We start from the raw sequence: 18,453 nt of genomic DNA on the forward strand, positions 1-18,453 counted from the left end.
CCATGTTACCTGAACGCCCGCTTCTGCCCCGGGACTGAGCGGCCGGAGCCGCCGACCCTCCGACCGCCGCCCACCACGACTTCCTCCTCCGCCGGGACGTCTGGCCGGAAGCAGTCCCTTCGCCGCGGCAGGCCCCCTCGAAGGCTCGCAACAATTCCTGTGACCCCGCCTCCCGGCTAAGGTTGGACTCTTGCGCTTGCGCGTGGGGTCGCACGCAGTCACGTGCCCAGGGGCGCTTCCGGTGCGCCGCGAGGGCCGCCGGGACAGGTCTCCCTGGCGATCCAAGGTGTGCTGCGGCTGCGATTGCCGCCGCCGGACCGGTGCCGCGGTGCCGCCCGTGCCCCTGCAGTCTTCCTCGGGCTCCCCGGGGCTTGACCCCCGGGGCCTTCGGCAGGCGTCCGTGACGGGTCTGCGGGACGAAGCTGTGCTTCCCCACCCGCCCTCGACCCCATATCGCGACTCCGCCGAGGGGGAGCGAGAGGGGCTGTCGCGACTCCGCGCCGAGTGTCACCGGCCGGGGCCGCGGGGCCGGGGCTCCTCCAGCCCCCGGGATGCGCGCACGAGCCCTCGTCTCCACTGCCTTGTTGCCCCTGTCACGACTGGAGCCGCCTCTCGCCGACAGCGGGGAGCGCGAGGGCGACGGCCAGCCCCTTCACCGAGCCCACGGGCCGAGCGCCTCCGGGAATGTGAGCCGCGTGGCCTGCACGCTCCTCCGGGTAAGTCCCGCCCTCGAGGGCCGCGCTGCGGACCCCACTGGGCGACCTTGGGCCGGTGCCGCGGCCCCCTGCGCCTCAGTGGCCTCTCCCACGAAGTTGGGCCGGTGAGCCTTGGTAACTTCTCTCGAAATCTTTTGGGACGGTGAGACTCACGGCAATTATCTGGCCCGGAATCAAACCTTCAAGCCCAGGGCTGAGCCACCAAAGGTCGTCAGCTCACGAGGTTCCAGGAGTTGCTGATCAGACAGTGTTTGTGTCTCACAAGTTTCAAATTCTGGCTTTAGCCTTGTTTTCCAAAGGAGAAAACTAGGGTTCGTTTGCCCCAAAACTGCCATCGAGGCGATGCCGACTCGGTGACCTTATAGGACAGGGTAGACTGCCCTCGGTGGGTTTCGTAGCCTGGGGGAGTGGAAAGCCTTGTCTTTCCCCCGCAGAGCGGCGGGTGGCTTCGAACTGCTGACTTTGCCGTTTAGCAGCACAACGCAGACGCCACCTAGCCCCTAAGATTTCCCAAGGTCAACCTAAATTAGAACCCGGATCATCTGCCCATGGGTTTCACTTATGTGTTATCCTACTTTTCCTTGCATTGCTGTGCTGAAGCCTGGGATGGGTGGCGATATATATATATATATCTCCACACACGCACAGTTGTGTTTCTTCTGTTTGAAACAGGGTAGCAACAGAGAGCGAGATGCTGCACTTATAACCCTTTCCTTCCCCTGCCCCAAGTGGCTTTGTTCCGTAACCCGTTTTGCCTTGGGTGTTCAAATCCTACATGCTACTCTTTACTCTCTTCCTCTAGACACTTCAGGGCGAAGAAGTCAATTATTAAGGGCAAAAGGGGGGAGCAGGCTGATTAAGAGCTTGGCTGCTAACCAGAAGCTTGGCTTTCAGAGCATACTGCTCAGCAGGAGAGTGTGGGATGCGGCAGGCGACTTCTGGGAAGCCTTAGGACCTTGGGGCCCTGTGGAGTAGTTCCACTCTGCCATATAGGGTATATGCTCTCAGGCAGGAAGCACTTGAAGGCAGCTTTAGTCCTCATGGTCTGTTGCATCCCCAGCACATTCAGGGGTCTGTTCTCTTCCTGGGCTGTGCTTTGATAGTGAGACTGCAACTCTTCAACTGCCACCAACAGGAAAGGGGAGCGTTTAGAGCAGCGGTTCTCAGCCTGTGGGTCGCGACCCCTTTGTGTGTGTGTGTGTGGGGGGGGGGGGGTTCCACAACCCTTTCACAGGGGTTGCCCAGTTCATAACAGTAGCAAAATTACAGTGATGGAGTAGCAATGGAGATAATATGGTTGGGGGGGGGTCATCACCACATGAACTGTATTACAGGGTCACGGCATTAAAAAGGTAGAGATCATCGAGATCACATAGAACTAGAAGAAATCCGAGGAATACGTGTTATTAATCTGGGGCATAGTTAAGTGCTCAATGGAAAGGATGGCAGTTCATACCCCCCCCCCCCTAGACAACTAGGAAGACAGGCCTGGCCATGGGCTTCAGAAAGGTCACGCAGCCTTGCAACCCCTGTGGAGCAGTCTACTCTGCAACACCTGAGTCGTCATGGACTTAATGGTAGCTAACAATGAGAAGCTGGAGCAGATCTTTTAAAGTATAGGTGAAAGGCTGTGTATCTGCAGTGTTCTAGGAAAGGGTTTTTTTTTGGGGGGGGGGCGTGGTATTTTTCTATTCTAACTTTCACAGCATAGTCCAGAGATGTTTGGTTCCCGGAGGTAGAAACCACTTCGTTCAGCGTATCTCACTGAAGAACAGGGACTAAACCTAACCAATCCAAGGTCACATCGTTTCAGAAAGTTTTAAGACTAGGATCCAGATCTCCTTATTTTGTATCGAAAGCTCCTTTTCTCATTAGACTTCATCAGTAGAATGAGGTCTAAATAAAATGTGAGTGTGCCTTGTACTACACAAATCACGCTTGTGTTTACTGCCGCAGCTCCCTGTTCCCAGAAGCCTAAATTCCTTTCCCACAGATCAGGAGCAATTACAGATTTCCCTCTGAAAACATGTTATTTAGTGTGGACATGATTTCTGGGAACCATTCTCCCACAGAGGTTTGAGTCTAATGGGTAAAACTCCACCTTGGAACTCAGTTGCAAATAAGCTGACTGTTCTTGATGGAGTCAGTCTGCTCTTTTGTGTGATTTCCTCATCTACACGCCAGAGCTGTCAGTAGGTCCTCTATGAGGCCAGTACCAGAGAGCTATTGTTGGTCTTTCAGGTAACTTCTTAGACCTGGAGTAAGAGCATAGCCACTAGCCGTGTGTGGCAATTTTATCTCCATGCTCACACAAAGCTTATTAAATATCTTTTTTTAGAGACCTGCCAATGGAAATAGGTAGTGTAGTGAGTGAAAGAAGGCCCAGAGTGTTGGATTTGCGAGTCAAAAGTCTTTATATTTCAGTTCCTGTTGAGGCCTGGTGCCTTGGGCAGGTCATTAAACTTCTCAACCACAGATGGTTTGGTTTTAAATAATGAGCTATTTTATTTGTATAGTATTTGACTATCCTCAATTAAATGTTTCACTATTGTGTTCTTTGAATCTTATCACTAAAGCTGGTAAGACGGCTCTGTTTATACACAACAAAGAGAACAGAACCTAAACACTCTCATGACCTTCCCTAAATCAGTAAAGCTGGCAGAGTGCACAGAAACTCAACCATAGGTTTGTTCCCAGTTCTTAAAAGATGGACTGGATGAATCAATTATAGACTTGCTTAGGGTGAAGAAAGATAGGATGGAGGGGCCAGACCATCTGAATCCTAAACTAGTATTCTCTTTGCCTGGCACCATATAAAAAACTCAACTTGTAGGGAGTTGATTCTGTGTGAGGCCAATAATATCCAGTGAGGGAATATAACTGAAGGGACTGTCTAAGGTGGAGGTCCCACATTTTCATGGTCGAAAGAAGTCACCTAAGGCATTTGTTAGGCATGCCCTTGTAGAAATTCTGATTCAGAAGTGCTAGGGCAGAAATAACTCAGGTTCTTTTAAAGTTCTTCAAAGAGTGTGGGAAATAGCTAAACCTTAAGACCTGACAGCAGTAAATTGTTCAATCAAGAAGTTACTGCTCCTTTTAGGGTAGAGTTTCTGAAACTTTGACTTTTCTCTCTAGCCATGGATGCATCATATGATGGTACTGAGGTAACTGTCGTGATGGAGGAAATTGAGGAAGCCTACTGTTATACCTCCCCTGGGCCGCCCAAGAAGAAGAAAAAGTATAAAATACATGGGGAAAAGGCCAAGAAACCCAGGTTAGTGAACACTTTTTAGTATCTGCTCACATTAAACATGCCAAACCAAAAGTAGTTTGGAATGCTCGTAGGTGAATGTTACTCTGTGTTGAGGAGAACTTTCCGACTGCATTCGGATTCACTGAGGGGGTCCCCTAGATTGGGGTTGGGGAAGGGGTTTATACCAACATTTACCAGTCCTGGTTAGACTTTAGTCATGTTTCTAGGAAATCGTGCCATATAAAGGATAGACACTGTACAAGAGAACTACACTATTAAATATTTAAAGTATGACATTGATAAAATATGGAATTAGCCATCACTTACTTAGCTGCAGTTGGGTTAATTCTGACTCCTAGTGACTGTAGGACAGAGTAGAACTGCCCCTTTGGGCTTTCAAAGCTGTGAATCTTTAAGGAAGCAGAGCCAGCTTCATCCTTCTCCCTTGCAGAAAGATGGATTCAAACTGCCGACCTTGCATTAGCAGCCCAAGTTGTACCCACTATGTCAGTGATATCTTTGGAGAATATCCATATGTAGTTGTAATTCCCCCCTGGCCTGTGAACACTTGAAACTTCTTACTGAAGTCATCAGCCGTGGTCACTTTGAAGGTTAACATTTTCTTTTGATAGGTGAGATGACCAAAGGTTGTGTGGAAGAGTATATTTGATAACCAACCACACCAAGAAGTTAGCTGGTCTACACTTTGGAGATACTTCTTTGCTTCCACTGAGCTTTTTTGTTTTTTCCAAAGAAACTTTTTGTGTTTTTGCTTCCATTGGGTTTTAAAAGCCAGTCATTTACCCAGAACAGAGCGGTCTGTGAGAAAGTAAATCAAATGAACCTTTGTTACTGAAGAGAGCAGTGTCTCACCGTTCAATTTACTCTTCCCCCATACTTTCTGAGAGAAGTATTTTGGAGTTTGGAGGGGTTTTGTTCTGTTTTTATACTTGCCTTCAGTTCCAATTTAGTCAAATGCTCTGGAGGTGAGGAGCTAGGTTGTGTATCTACCTCTTCATACTGCAACACCTGGCACTGTAGTGCCTACTGGTTGAATGAGGAAAGTCTTACAAAGTCATTGCTTTTTCAGGTCTGCTTACCTCCTGTACTATTACGACATCTACCTGAAAGTGCAGCAGGAGCTCCCCCACCTCCCTCAGTCTGAGATCAATAAGAAGATTAGCGAGAGCTGGAGGCTTCTCAGTGTGGCCGAGAGGAGTTACTACCTGGAGAAAGCCAAGCTAGAGAAAGAAGGATTGGACCCTGTAAGTGACACTCCCCCAGGCCCAGATTTTCTGCTGATTCGGCGATCAGGAACTTGGAGAGACCTGCGTCCTGTTTCTCTTGCTCCTTTTTTTAGTTCTTTATTAAACTTTTGAGCTGAGCCATTTTGGCACACTTGATGATCATGTCAACTATTTTCTATCTCAGTGATGCCCTGCATGCTCTTGTTTTTGGTGCAGCAATGCATGGAGCTGACATTTCTGAGAGCATTTGCAGGGACTCTTAGGTTCCTTTTCGGGGTTTTGCCTAAGCTAGAACCCTTTTTCTTTTTGGATTGCTAGTTAATATACGAGGGGGTGCCTTCTAAAGAACCAGATTTCCCTGGGTGGAGCAGAGCTTTTGGAATATGCGTTTTTTCTCCTAGGCAAGTTTCAAGCAACTCACTGAGTCAGTGCACCCAGTGGCATCCCCTGGGAAGGTGCTCTCTGGTCACAGTGAATTGTTTCATAAATGTTTCGCTCAAACTTTTTTTTGATGGCCGATTTAAGAGAACGGCGTGCGGCTGCGAAATTTTGTTTCCCACTTGGGGAAAATGCTGCAGAAACTTGTGATGTTGAACACAGCTCACAAGAACAGTGTTGTGGGGAAACCTCTAGTGTACGAGGGGTTTTCTTGTTTCAAAAAAGGTGAAATTTTGATTAATGACTAACCTTGTTTTGGATGTCCGTCAACTTCTGAGTGGACAAAAATGTTAACTTGTAGTGCATTTGGAGTTCATTCCACCAGGTCAGACTGTTAATCAAGCTTTCTATTTAGAGGTACTAAAAGGTTTTCTAACAGTGCAACACAAAAGGCCTGATTTGTGGCAGACTGGGACTGGTTTTGCCACCACGACAGTGCATCTGCTCACACAGCCATCTCAGTGTGCCAGTTTTGGGCAAAAAAGAAAAAAAGGAGGGAGGTGGGGAAGTGCTGTTAGCCATCCAAACAGATGGGTTTGAGAAATATTTCCAAGAATGGAATCGCAGATTTGACAAATGTATTTTAAGTGTAATGGAGAATACTTTGAAGGTGATAAAGTTGTTTTGTATAAAAAAAAAATTTAAACTGCTTTGTGGGGGTTGGGAGTGGTACCACCTTGTATTATTTCTCTTACCCCGTGAGTTTCCATAGCAAAGTAATGTAATTGTATGTTATGGACTGCTATGAGTTATGACCAAGTGGGGAATTTCTAGACTTGCGTGTTTGAATGATGATACAGTTGCAGTGTTAAATACCCTATTCTTTTGTTAGCGCTCGTGCTGGTGTTGTAGTGATTGTGCGTTGGACTGCGACTCGCATGGGTTTGAAATCACCAGCAGCTCTAAGGGAGGAAGACTGGGCTTTCTCCTCCTGTGAACAGTTACAGTCTGGGAAACCCACTGGGGTTGGTTTTTGGTTTGGTGCTGGAGACTAATGCCAGAAGGGAAAGTGCAAGCTCAGGATGATGGAGGAGAACAAGGCTCTCAGCCTTGTACTGAAGGACACGCAAAGAAACTTTGAGGCTTGTGCCTGTCAACCATTTTGAGTGATTTCTGCTTCACAGTAACAAAGTGTACTGGTAGCTATTAGAACTGCTTTTTTAAAAACAAAACAAAAGACCTGGAGTTTCTGCAGGAAAAATAACTTGTTAGTGCAGCTGAAACCTTCTTAGCCTCAATTCCTTTTTTTTTTCAGTTGAAACAATGGCTTTAATTTCTTTTTTGATAGGGGTGAGCTGGTTTCTGAGGAATGCAACACCTTTGTTAGCAGTAACACAAGCTGTGTGTGCCCTTGGGTGGGGTGGGGAGGAGTTGCAACGTCTGTGCCGCTTTTTGAGGTTTGGCCCTTTCTCCCTACAGTCTTAGGGACGCTCCCCTGTGGGGAGCAGTTCCGGGGCAGAAGGGGGTAGCCCAGGATTCCTTGTTTCCCGTTAAGGAGTCAGCAGTGGAGCATCTACAGAGTCGCCTTTAGCACAGGCTGGTTTGTCCACCACGCGCCTTGAGAGCATGAGTGACTGCAGAAGACTCGCTGAACCTTTAAGCTCGGGTTCACACCTGTACAACGAAGACGGTAGTCTCCACTTACAGTGTTTACATGCCTCATGTAAAACACCTAGCTGAGTTTTCACCATACTTCCACTCCAATAGTACCAATCATTTTTAGATTAAATATTCAGTGACCACTTAATAAGCAAAGATCGCAGTCATTGGGCATCTGCAGGAGCTATCTTCAGAAGCCTTGCAGAAGCACTGAGTGCTGTGTTTGGTGTCTCCCGATTGCCTAAGGTAAGGCCCTCCTGCTGCCTGCATACCCTGGGATCCCGTCTGCACCCTGTGACAGACAGGCTTTCTCCTCAGCAGTGCTGCAGCTTGTCCTGGGTGCTCTCGAGGTGCCTGGATGTGTTGACTAAGTCCAGAATGTCTTACAGACTTGCCACCATTAGTCTTGTTCTCCTGACCTGTCAGCATTTTCAAGTCCCTTCCTCATCTCCTCTCCAGTAAAGACTGTAAAGGATCCAGTCTATTCTCTTGTTTCATCTGAATGCAGCTTTTAACTTTCCATCTTTGTGTCCTAAGTAGCTCCATTGACTTCTTGCTTTTGATTTATTCAAGGATCCTTTGGTGGTTGGTTTCAGTCTTCCTATTTTAAAAGATGCTTCTGAAATTAGTTTCATCCCATTTCATTTCACTTCTCACTGACTGTTCACTTTGAGCTTTTCTAGATTCCTTATGGGGCAGTTTTCTAAAAAACGAAACTAAAATGCCATCTGTCACTTGCCTGAACTCTCTCTGTTGTACCAGTTAGCCAAGCAGTGTTAGGCTTCTCGGACCTGGTTTCCTTGCCCCCAGCCTCCAGTTCCTGCTTGCCTGTTTAAGGATTTTGTTGTTGGAAAATTCTTTTTACCTCCCTGAGCTTCAGCTTCAATTGTTCAGTACAAATAATAATAACTTACTCTAATTGTTTTGTTTTTTAACTAAAGTAAGATTATGGGTTTGAAAGCATTTTCTAAACCATTGAAGGCCCTGCTTGGGTCAGTGTTAAGTGCCGTTGAATCGGTTCTGACTCATGAGGACCCGTGCACAACTGAAGGAAGCAGGGCCCAGTGTTGTAGCCGCTGTGTTAATCCAGCCTGTTGAGGGTCGTCCTCCTCTTCAGGGCCTCTCTACTTACCAAGTAGGAATCCTTTTGGAATCAGTAGGTCTCTTCTGATAACATGTCCAAAGTACATGAGACTAACTCTCTTGCTACCTTGCTTTTAAGGAGCATTCTGGCTATACCTCTTCCGAGAGAGACTTGTTTGCCCTTTTGGCAGTCCGTGGTTCTTTGACTATTCTCTGTCAGTACCATAATTCAAATGCATTGATTCATCTTTGGTCTTCTTCATGTCCAACATCCCCATGAGGTGATTGAAAATACCATGGCTTGGGCTGGGCGTACCTTAGTCCTCAGAGTAACTGCCTGGTTTTTCATCACCAAATATTCCTGTTTTCTCCCTCTCAGATAAACTGTATATATACATACTCAAAGCTGCTTGCATGATCTGGTCACTGACTTCCTTGCAAGTTTGAGATGAACCGGTGATGCCAAGATCTTCTGTGCTGTCTTGGTGTCAGTTCAGCCTGTTGATTTCGTATTTTGTGTATTCTCAGTTGAGCACTAAATAGTCTAATGTCTTTGGCTACTCTGACATCTTGATGTATCAAAGTAGGACAGAAACTCATAAATTGCAAGATTTGTCGCCCTTGTTTAATGGATGGGCCAGCTGAGAACTTAAAGAGTAGAAAGGATGTGTTCAAGAACGTGTGGCCCAGGGCCCTAACTTGGCTTCAGAGGGAAAAATCAGTGCCTGTTCACAGTCTAGTCTTTTATTTTCTTCAACTGCCTTGACCTGCTGTGTGATTCCAGTCAAAATTATGATGTCAGAGACAGAAGCTGACCCTATATGAGTCTTAGGTCAAGAGAAGAGAGTCTTGCTTGTTCCTTCTGTTGACAGAAAATGAGCTCATCATATATCCAAGTGGTCTTAGTCCATCTGTCTGTGCTTGTCTCCCCTTCTGCCTTTCATCCTCAGAACACTGAGCTCTCGACACTGACTGCTGTGGTCCCGGATGTCCCAGGCTTCCGCAAGATCCTCCCCCGCTCCGATTACATTATCATCCCCAAGAGCAGCCTGCAGGAAGACCGGAGCTGCCCTCCACTGGAGCTGTGTGTGGCGCAGAACCAGGGGTCCTCTAAAGGATCACCTCTTGTGTCCAACACTGCCCCGGATACAGTGCCCAGCCATACAGGCATGGCAGAGCAGTGCCTGGCTGTGGAGGCCCTGGCTGAAGAGGTGGGACCCCTTGCCCAGCCAGGTGCTGTACAGGAGATCACCACCTCAGAGATGCTCAGTCAGGATGTGCTTCTGGAGGAGGCTTCCCTGGAGGTGGGCGAGAGCCACCAGCCTTACCAGACCAGCCTGGTGATCGAAGAGACCTTAGTGAATGGCTCCTCAGCCTTCCCTGCCAGAAGCCTGGCCGTGCCTCACCCCCAGGCTGGGGAGAACGTGTCAGTGGTAACACTCATGAGGGTAAGTGGCTGTGGGAGTGATGGCTTCTGATTTTGCTGGCATTGTTAGAAAGGCACCTGCCACCCTGTGCTGTGAGTGCAGAGCGGTGACAGCAGAGGGATGGAGGGCTCACCCGTAATGGGCTGCAGTCTGCCAGAGCCCTCAGCACTTTCTCAGGCACTCTCTCTAAGCTCCTCGTTATCCAGAACTTTCTTCACATGAGATGGCATATGTAAAGCGCATAGCAGGAGGTAGAAAATGACATTTGGGCGAACCATGAGTCAAACTTCGCATCAGTCAGGATTGATTTTCCCAGAAGACTCTTTCAGCAAGTACACTGGAACCTTAAACTGAATGTAAGAATTTTCAAAGGCCCTGGGTACAGCCTGTAAGAGGAAGGAAATTCTCTTCAAGGCCAGATTGATAGGACCAATAAAGGCAATCACTCCAGTGGTCCCACAGCCTGGTGTCCTTTGCACCCCTGAAAGAGCTGCTGCCATGCCCAGGGTGTAGCTTCTCCTGTGTTGGTGTGGGTATGACAGCGTCCTATGAGAGGTGAGAGGGCCAGCATGCTGTGGCCCCTCAGACCTGGAGAGAGGAGCAGGTAGCCCTGCCTTCTGTCTTGTTGCTCTGTTGATGTAACTGCCAGGCACACCTTAGTCCTCAAAGTAACAAGCATCCTTGTTTTTCATCACTGTTAATATACTTTGATGAAGCCGGCCCCGGAATAAGGAACTGGAAGCAACTGATAGGGTCAGAAGACTTGGTTCACTCATTAACTACTGTTGTGATCTTGGCTGGTTATTTTTTTTTTTAATAATGTTATTGGGAACTCTTACAGATATTCCATAATTCAATCACATCTAGCGTTATTGTACAATTTCATTTTTTTATTCTTGAACGCCTTGATAGCAGCTTCCCTTTATCCTCTTGGCTGGTTCTTAGGTCTTCCAGAACCCCATCTTTCTCATCCCCCAGATTCATAGTGCCCCCTTGTGGTGATGTTGTTCTCTGTATTAATTAAAGTTGTCTTTTGCTATAGTTAGAGAGCTGAAACTCCCTTCTCTCTGTCCCCACAGGACCCCTCTGAGAGCTGCCCCTCCGCGGCAGCCACGCAGTTCATCGTGTTGCCTCTGCCTGCCTACTCAGCTGTGGAGAACCCTACCTCCATCAAACTGGTCAGTGTGTGCAGAGTTGATGATGGAATTCTATTCAGGTCACTGTCTACGTCACGGCCTTAAGACACGAGCTCTGAATGGTCTCCAAGGTCATCTGGCCTCAGTGTTTGTAACTGGGATGGTGTGCCACAGAACCCCTAACTCCTCCCCTGCAGATTAGGGGGAAACCTGAGAAAGCCCAAACCTGTCAGAGAAGGAAAGCTCAAATATTTTCCACCCAAATGTGTAATAGAACAGTGCTAAGACTGTACCCTGTCAATGGTGGACGACGTGCAAGCCCCCCAAAAGCAAGGCAGTCCTATCGATTCCTGGTCCTCACCAGTTCCGCTGTAGACGCAAACTTTTCTCCTTTTCTTCTGGAATGGGGGCCTGAGGCTTGTCCGAGATTTTCAGAAGAGTGCATCGTTTAGGCAAATCGAGAGTCCACCTATATCTAATCCAGTCTGTTGCACAGATGAGGGGAAAGGCCCTGGGACAGGAAAGAACCTGCTCAAAAGCCCTGGTCTCTTGATTCCGCTCTGGTCTGGTTGGGTTTGTTCATTCGTTTGTTTTTTACCAGATACTGTAGCATCTGGGCTCAACTCTGTTCCTAAGTATTTTGTATTTTTGTGGTATTGTAAATGGTACATCAATTTTTTTTCAGTCTTTATTTGTTTGTGGCAGCTTTTTTTAATTGATCCTATATCTTGCAACTTTGCTAAACTCAATATTTTGGAAGGTTTTAAAAAGATATACATATTTATAAAATGCATAAAATTTAACCAAAGTAGATTAGATTCCCTCCCAACCATCCATAGACTAATTGTCCTGTGGCATTGGATACAGTCGCTATACTGAGTCAAGGCTCTCACCCTTTCTACCTGCCTGTCTGTTTCTATTCATCCCATTTTCCTGCTCCTGCTCACATTCTCATTTTTGCTTTTGGATGAATGCCAATGATTTCATCTCAGAGTGTATTTTTAAAAGAGCATGTTCCTCATGAGGCTTATTTATTTTATAGGCTAATCTGTCATTTGACTGAGGGGGGTCCTTCAGGAGTGACTTCAGTCCCTAGATTAAAAAAGGTCTTAAGTCTGGTCTTTTTCATGAATTTGAGTTTCATCTTATAGAAGGTTCTCCTATTCTAACCAAGACCCTCTGTTGTAATCCTGGTCAGAGCTCTGGGAGCCAGGCAGCGTCTCGCTCTTCTGAGTGCAGGCTTAAAGAGGCTGTGGTTTACATGGACCATTGGCCTAGGGGGCTAGTTTCTTCCTTGAATTTTTGGTTCCCTTTGCTCCACACAAAGAGAAACCAGAAATTGTATCTTAGATGAAAGATCCCAGGCTTTAAAGACCTCAGACATTACTCACCAAACTAAGACATAGAACATTTTTGTGAATTAGGTTACACAAGTTGAACCAGTCCCGTAAGACTGAGGTCCTTAACCTCCAAGCCCAGTAAACAAACCCACAAAGTATCTGGAATGCCTAAGAAGTATCCCTAACACTGATTCCTCTGTGCCTAACATGCATCTACTTAAGCCAGTCAGCCTTCCCATTGTCATATTTACCTGTGTAACCCCTCACGAATTTTTTGTTATTTCTGTTGTGGCAAGAACACACATGATTGCATATGTGATCGTATTTACTGTAGCTACCCTTTATTCCCAGGGGCCTCTCAGCGCCTTTATTTACTTAGGTCAGATTATGCAGACTTAGTGTGTATTCCCTACCTCATTAACAGAGTTATGTGTCTCTTAGTTGGAATCAAGTCAAAGACAGTGGGTTTAGCTTAAGCTTGGAACTTAGTGATTCCCTCCCATCCCTGGTAACTATCAAAGAACATTGCCTTGTGTATATCTATTCTTGGCTTTTTATAAACGTGATATCATGTACTGTTGTCCTCTAAATGTAGTAATGTCATTGGCATTCTTTTCCACTGTATGTATGTATGGACCACAATTTGTCTATCTACTCATCTGCTGATAGGCAAGAAAGGGTATCCCAATGTAGATTGGGTTTGTTTTACTTCTTTCTTAACCATAGAGGACCAACCTCCACAAGTGAATTGGGTCCAAGGGGGGACGGTTGTGTAATTGAGGGGTGAATTACAGAGAAAGCATGCAGGGCTCACCTCCACCATGACTGCAGAAACCAAGTCCAGCAGAAGGTGTACTGTATCTTTATGAGCTTATATAATCTTGGGCAAGCAAGCCATGGTAAGCATATCTGTAAAATAGAGTTGTGCATGTAACAGGAGGGGGACAAGCTAGGGGTGTGCACACAGTAGTAGGACAGGGAGGCACCAGATGACAGGCACATACGTAACAAGATGGGAGGTTCTAGAGTCAAGATGGCAGCCTAACCTTGGTCGTCCCTGAGTTGGCTTGACCTTAGATGTCTTTGAGCTCTTCTCCAGGAGAACAATCCTTATCAGAAGGGAGTGAGCCATACTTTAGAGTTAGACGGTCTGGTTGCTTTTGTTAACAGATAACCTTTAGGCAGATAGCCTTCAAGGAGTTGACCTTCAAGAAGATAGTAAGGGACCATGTGTTTGCAGGTAGCACCTTAAAATTGGCATTACTTTGAGGGGACAATGAGGGGGTTGACTTTTTCTTAGGAGAATGTGACTAGAACGTATCTCCAACTTACAAACATGAAGGTCCCCTCCACCAGAATCCCAGACTTCTTAAAATCTAGCACTGGGAGCTTGTCCGAACACGCTCCCTTCTTTCAGTCTCTGACACTTAACACTTTGGATACGCTTGCTTGCTTTTTTCTTGGGGTAGGACTTTCATTACAGAGTTGAAAAGAGTCTCAGTGATAATGGGCATCCTTGTCCCTGAATTATGCTGAGGAATGTCTCTTCGTTTTTTGCTGCAAGCGATATGAAGAAATGGTGTTAGACTTTATCAGTTGCCTTTTCAGCATCTATTGAGGGAATCATGTGACTCTTTTCCTTTGTTTGATTTAAGTGGTGAATTATACGAATTGATTTTCAGTTTATATCTTTGTATCTCTGATGTATTACTATTATTTCTAACATGATGTTGCATTCTGCTACTAAAACATTTTGAGAGTTTTTGCCTCTATTCATGAGGATGCTGGTCGAATTATTTTGTGTGATACTTTTGCCTGGCTTTGCTATCAAGGTTATATTATTATTAGGTACCATCCAACGGTCTCTCCATGCACCTAGCTGCACCCTCTGGCTCTGAATGCAGCAAAGAATTTGATTCATCTTGATCTAGTTTTCACAGATACAAAAAATTGGTCCAGTCACTGTGAAGTGAGTTGGAAATCTAAAAGTAGAAACCAAATCCTTTGACACTCAACACAAATTATTTGCATATGAACAGTGTATTCAGCGCCAGCTCTAATCATTTCCACTGATCTCCTTTTGAATAGGTTGTATGACAGTAAGTTATTACATTCCATGACACATAGAAGCTACTCATTCATTAACCATGCTCCAGTTTCAGATTAGTGCTAGAAAGAAAGCATTTTCCTGTGGATTTGCTCTGTCACTTGTGAATGTTTATTCAGCTATTAATTCCTGTTTCCCCAATCTGGCCTAAAACCCAAAATCCTCCCATGGGGAAAACACGCTGCCACGAAGCTCCCTCTGCCAGGCAGCCTTGGGGGACTGGTGATTATGGCAGTGGAACTAAGTTACAGCTGAGTGTGAAACTGGTGTGGTGCCATGGAAACCCCAAATGGTGGGTTCCTACATAGCCGCATACACACTTGAATGATTTCGTCTCTGAGCCGCTTGCACACTTTGATGTAGGGGTCACTCATAGCTCTTGCTCTTAGGTCCTGGATTTTCTCCTCAGTAAAGTAGACATAGAACCTGCCCTAGTTATTTCATGCATGTGTCATGGGAAGCGAATGAGGTAACTCAGACCAAACTCACTGTCATGGGGTCAGTGCTGACTCATGGAGACCCCTGTGGGTTTCCGAGACAGAGGAGAAAGCCCAGTCTTTCTCCCTTGGAGCAGCTGGTGGTTTCGAACTGCTGACCTTGCAGTTAGCAAAACAGCTCTTAATCTTTTCTCAGTTTGGGGCTCAATATAGACTCTTCATCTTGAACACCTCCCAGGAAGTGAAATGAAAATACAAGCTAGGCTAATTCTGTGTTTAAATTACAGTGAACTTAGAAATACCCTAAATAGTAACTTCAAGCAATGACTTAGGAAAAATATGCTGGTATTTAAGGCTGATGCTTCAGTCCCAGTCTTACTCACAAGACACTTTAGGACAGAAGGGCTTAGCGAAATCAGCTTTTTTATTTGCTCCAAAGCTGTTAGCCTCTCTGGACCTCTGTGGCAATAGTACTTGGTAACATTACTGAGAATTAAGTGATCTATTGGCAAAATATGTGGCCTCTGTGGTACCACATCTCCAGATGGCAACTACAAACTTTTTACACTTTGCTGTACCTAACTAAATTGAGCGGCTCTCTACTCCCATTTGAATTAAGTTTTTCTCCATTTCTAAAAAGTATCTTAGAATCTTTCCACTAACTTGAGTTGGTTATTCTCGACAAGCTGGTATCCTCCCAGCATAATTTTGGTTATAGTGATTTTCAGAGTCTTAGAGAGGTTAAACTGCATTATCAGTTCTGACCTGTTCTCTTCTTTACAGACGACTACATATACCCGCAGGGGCCATGGGACATGCACCAGCCCAGGCTGCTCCTTTACATATGTCACCAGGCACAAACCACCGCAGTGCCCCACATGTGGTCACTTCCTAGGAGGGAAGTGGGTCCCAAAGGTAAGCTCCAGTGACTCTTGCTACTGTGGAATCCCCCTCAAAGCATGTTTCCTTTTGCTTTAAAAAACAAAGGACTTCAAAAATACCAATATTTATTTTTAACTTCCTGACTAGATGCCTTTATCATTTTAGACAATTTGTTTAAAATAAAGGATAAAGAAATCTCTAATCTTAAGACCACATTTGCCTTGGAAATCTGTCAAAGCAAAACCACTATTAGTTCACATCTGGTGCCTTAATGAGGTTCACATTTTGGTAGTCCCTAATTTAGAAATCTGATTATTTATGTCTTTGGGGATTGGAAACATCGCATACAGGTGTATCTTAATGCATACATGTAAACATTAGAAAATACACAAATCTTTAAAATTTACTCCGACAATGAAGAAGAGTGGGCCCCTTTGGCGTGTTGTCAGTTGCAATACTGATTCCACTTGGGAAGGTTTTGGATTATGCCTGGGGTTGGCCCTGACAGTTGTAGTCTGAAAATGAGAGTTGTTTGCATGGTCCTCCCCCTTTTCTCTCGCTATCCTGTGGCCATACCGCACTGATTCCTGCATCTGTCTTCAGCAAAGTAAGCATCATTGGGGTCCATGTTGTCATTGTCATGCAACCGATGCCCCTGATGTAGTTTAGAGTACATTGAAGTTCATCCTTTCACTATAAAGTTATCTGCTAAGTGTGTCCTTCCTCTTTTATCTATCTCATCCTTGAAATTTTTGGCAGCTTCAGCAATAATACTTTCTGTGTCTCCTGTGTGTTACCCACAAACATTTGGTCCTTTCCCTGGTGGGAATGAGCCTGATCAATAGCCATTATCCAGTGTTACGGAGAGATAAACTGAATCTTACTGGGGGCTAGACTTAGAGCATCTTTCCAGCAACTCACTCTTTCCCGGGAACTCAGATTAGTAGAGTTTCCACATTATGTACTGGTTTTTCCCTGCAAATGCTAATTACAGATTATTTACAAGTGGGCTGTAAATCTGACAGTCCAGGACAGATCACGCAGACTGCAGATGCTAGGCACAATTAAAATAGAGGCATTGCTGAGGAACTGGATAATGTATTAATTTTGCATTAAATCTTCAGCTACTCTATCAATCGATACAATGACCGAGAGGGCTAGAGGGGTCAGCTTGACTCTAGCAGCAGGTAAGTAGCAGTTCAGCTCTGACTGAGCTTATGGAAACATCCAGAGCAGACTAATGACAAAAAGCAGTAGGGTTACGTATTCTTATGCAGGGCTGACTCTAAAAAAACAAAATGACTGCAGTCTTGCTCATAACTCACAAGTTATATGCATGTTAGGTATGCCAACTCTGTATTTGGAGCAATTAAACCAGCCTTTGCTGACCATTCCCTCTGGTGTTCAGAAATGCTGCATGCTTTTGTGTGAACAGTCAGTAACCTCACAGGAACCCTCTGCTGGATTTGGCCTTCTGGTGAGATCATCAACAGTGTCTCTAACTTATGGATTGACCCTGTCATTATCTTTGTTAAAATAGTTGATTTTATGCCGGTCACCCCACATTTCTATTTTTATCCTTGATGAATAACTAGTCTTTTCCCATGTTCTGTGTGCCAAATTTCTTTACCATAGGTCTTAATTATCTCAATCTTTTTGTCCTTTTTTTGTTGGATTAGAACTTTCAGTGGTATGGTTCCTTTTGTTAGACATATTATTGGCGGTGTAAGCAGTGCAGGTGTTACAGCTCGAGAAACTTGAACAACTTGGCTTCAAATTAACAACTGGTGTTTAAGGTTACAAAATACTGAATGTGATCAAGTTTTAGGGTTGGTCTACCCTGAAGTGTTGGCTTCAGTGTCATAGCCGTGAAGTCTGAGTCACAATAGTTGTCGAACACATGCCCAGTGTAGTTGTCCCCTGTAGAGGAGAGCATTGCTCAACTTTCTGTTAACGACTGTAGACATCACCTTCATTGCAGGCTAAGCTAAAACCCATCGTATGGTTATGTTTTGAACAGTCATTGTGATAGATAGATTTATTGTGCCAACCTGGCCAATAGGAGCATGTGGGATTAATGAGGTCGCAGTTTGTTTGGAGGGCACAGAGATAAATGGCTTTGCAAAACCCGCCCCTCTTGCTCTCTGGTGATCAGATGAGTGTGTGGCTGCTTGTGAGCTACACTACCTGTGGGACGGTCCGTGGATCACATGTCCCTAGGGCTTGAAGTTCCTTTGAGACGTGAGCTTGAGGCTGGTGGATCCTGTCCTCCTGCATTCCTTGAGGTTGGTATCCCATCTGGGTCCAGCCTGCTTCGCTAAGCTCCTGAGCTGCTGACTATTACTGCCTGTATTGCCTGAGGGAAGACGACGCTGTCTGCTTCTTTGACCTTGGACCCAGCAGCCCTCTTGAGTTCTAGTATATTGTTTCTCAGAAGTGAGTTGAACTGAGCCCTCTGTACTCCTCTGTGGACTAATTGGCTGTTAAGTTCCTTCGTGCTGTATAAATCTATCTATCTATACCTGTAATAAGTGTCCTGGTTTTGTTTCCCTAGGGAACTGTACCTAACAATCATAAAATGGAACATCTGTGAGTGAACGAACATCTGAGAATAACCAGCAAATTATGTTCTGCTACATTGTAGGTAGTATAGGTTCTTAAGGAAATGTACTGAAAGATCCCCGCCAAAAACAGATGGTCATAACTATGGTCTACTTAAGGACTACATGTATTTTCTTCCTGTCTTTGTTAATGTGCGACTTCTGTATCCTGCTTTTTAAAAAAAACA

General features: G+C 45.5%; 1 protein-coding gene across 1 annotated transcript in view; it reads left to right on the forward strand.

The window, feature by feature from the left end:
- The first annotated feature begins 250 nt into the window (after window positions 1–250).
- The window catches only part of HMGXB3 (HMG-box containing 3), a 52,297-nt gene continuing 34,094 nt past the window's right edge, over window positions 251–18,453 (forward strand). The window contains exons 1-6 of the mRNA XM_075541801.1: window positions 251–716; window positions 3,852–3,990; window positions 5,060–5,234; window positions 9,287–9,784; window positions 10,843–10,941; window positions 15,567–15,698. Coding sequence (XP_075397916.1) covers window positions 3,854–3,990; window positions 5,060–5,234; window positions 9,287–9,784; window positions 10,843–10,941; window positions 15,567–15,698 — 1,041 coding nt within the window. The 5' untranslated portion in view covers window positions 251–716; window positions 3,852–3,853. The remainder of the gene's footprint in view (window positions 717–3,851; window positions 3,991–5,059; window positions 5,235–9,286; window positions 9,785–10,842; window positions 10,942–15,566; window positions 15,699–18,453) is intronic.

This window comes from Tenrec ecaudatus, chromosome 2 (genome assembly GCF_050624435.1).
Source record: "Tenrec ecaudatus isolate mTenEca1 chromosome 2, mTenEca1.hap1, whole genome shotgun sequence".
Lineage (NCBI taxonomy): Eukaryota > Metazoa > Chordata > Mammalia > Afrosoricida > Tenrecidae > Tenrec > Tenrec ecaudatus.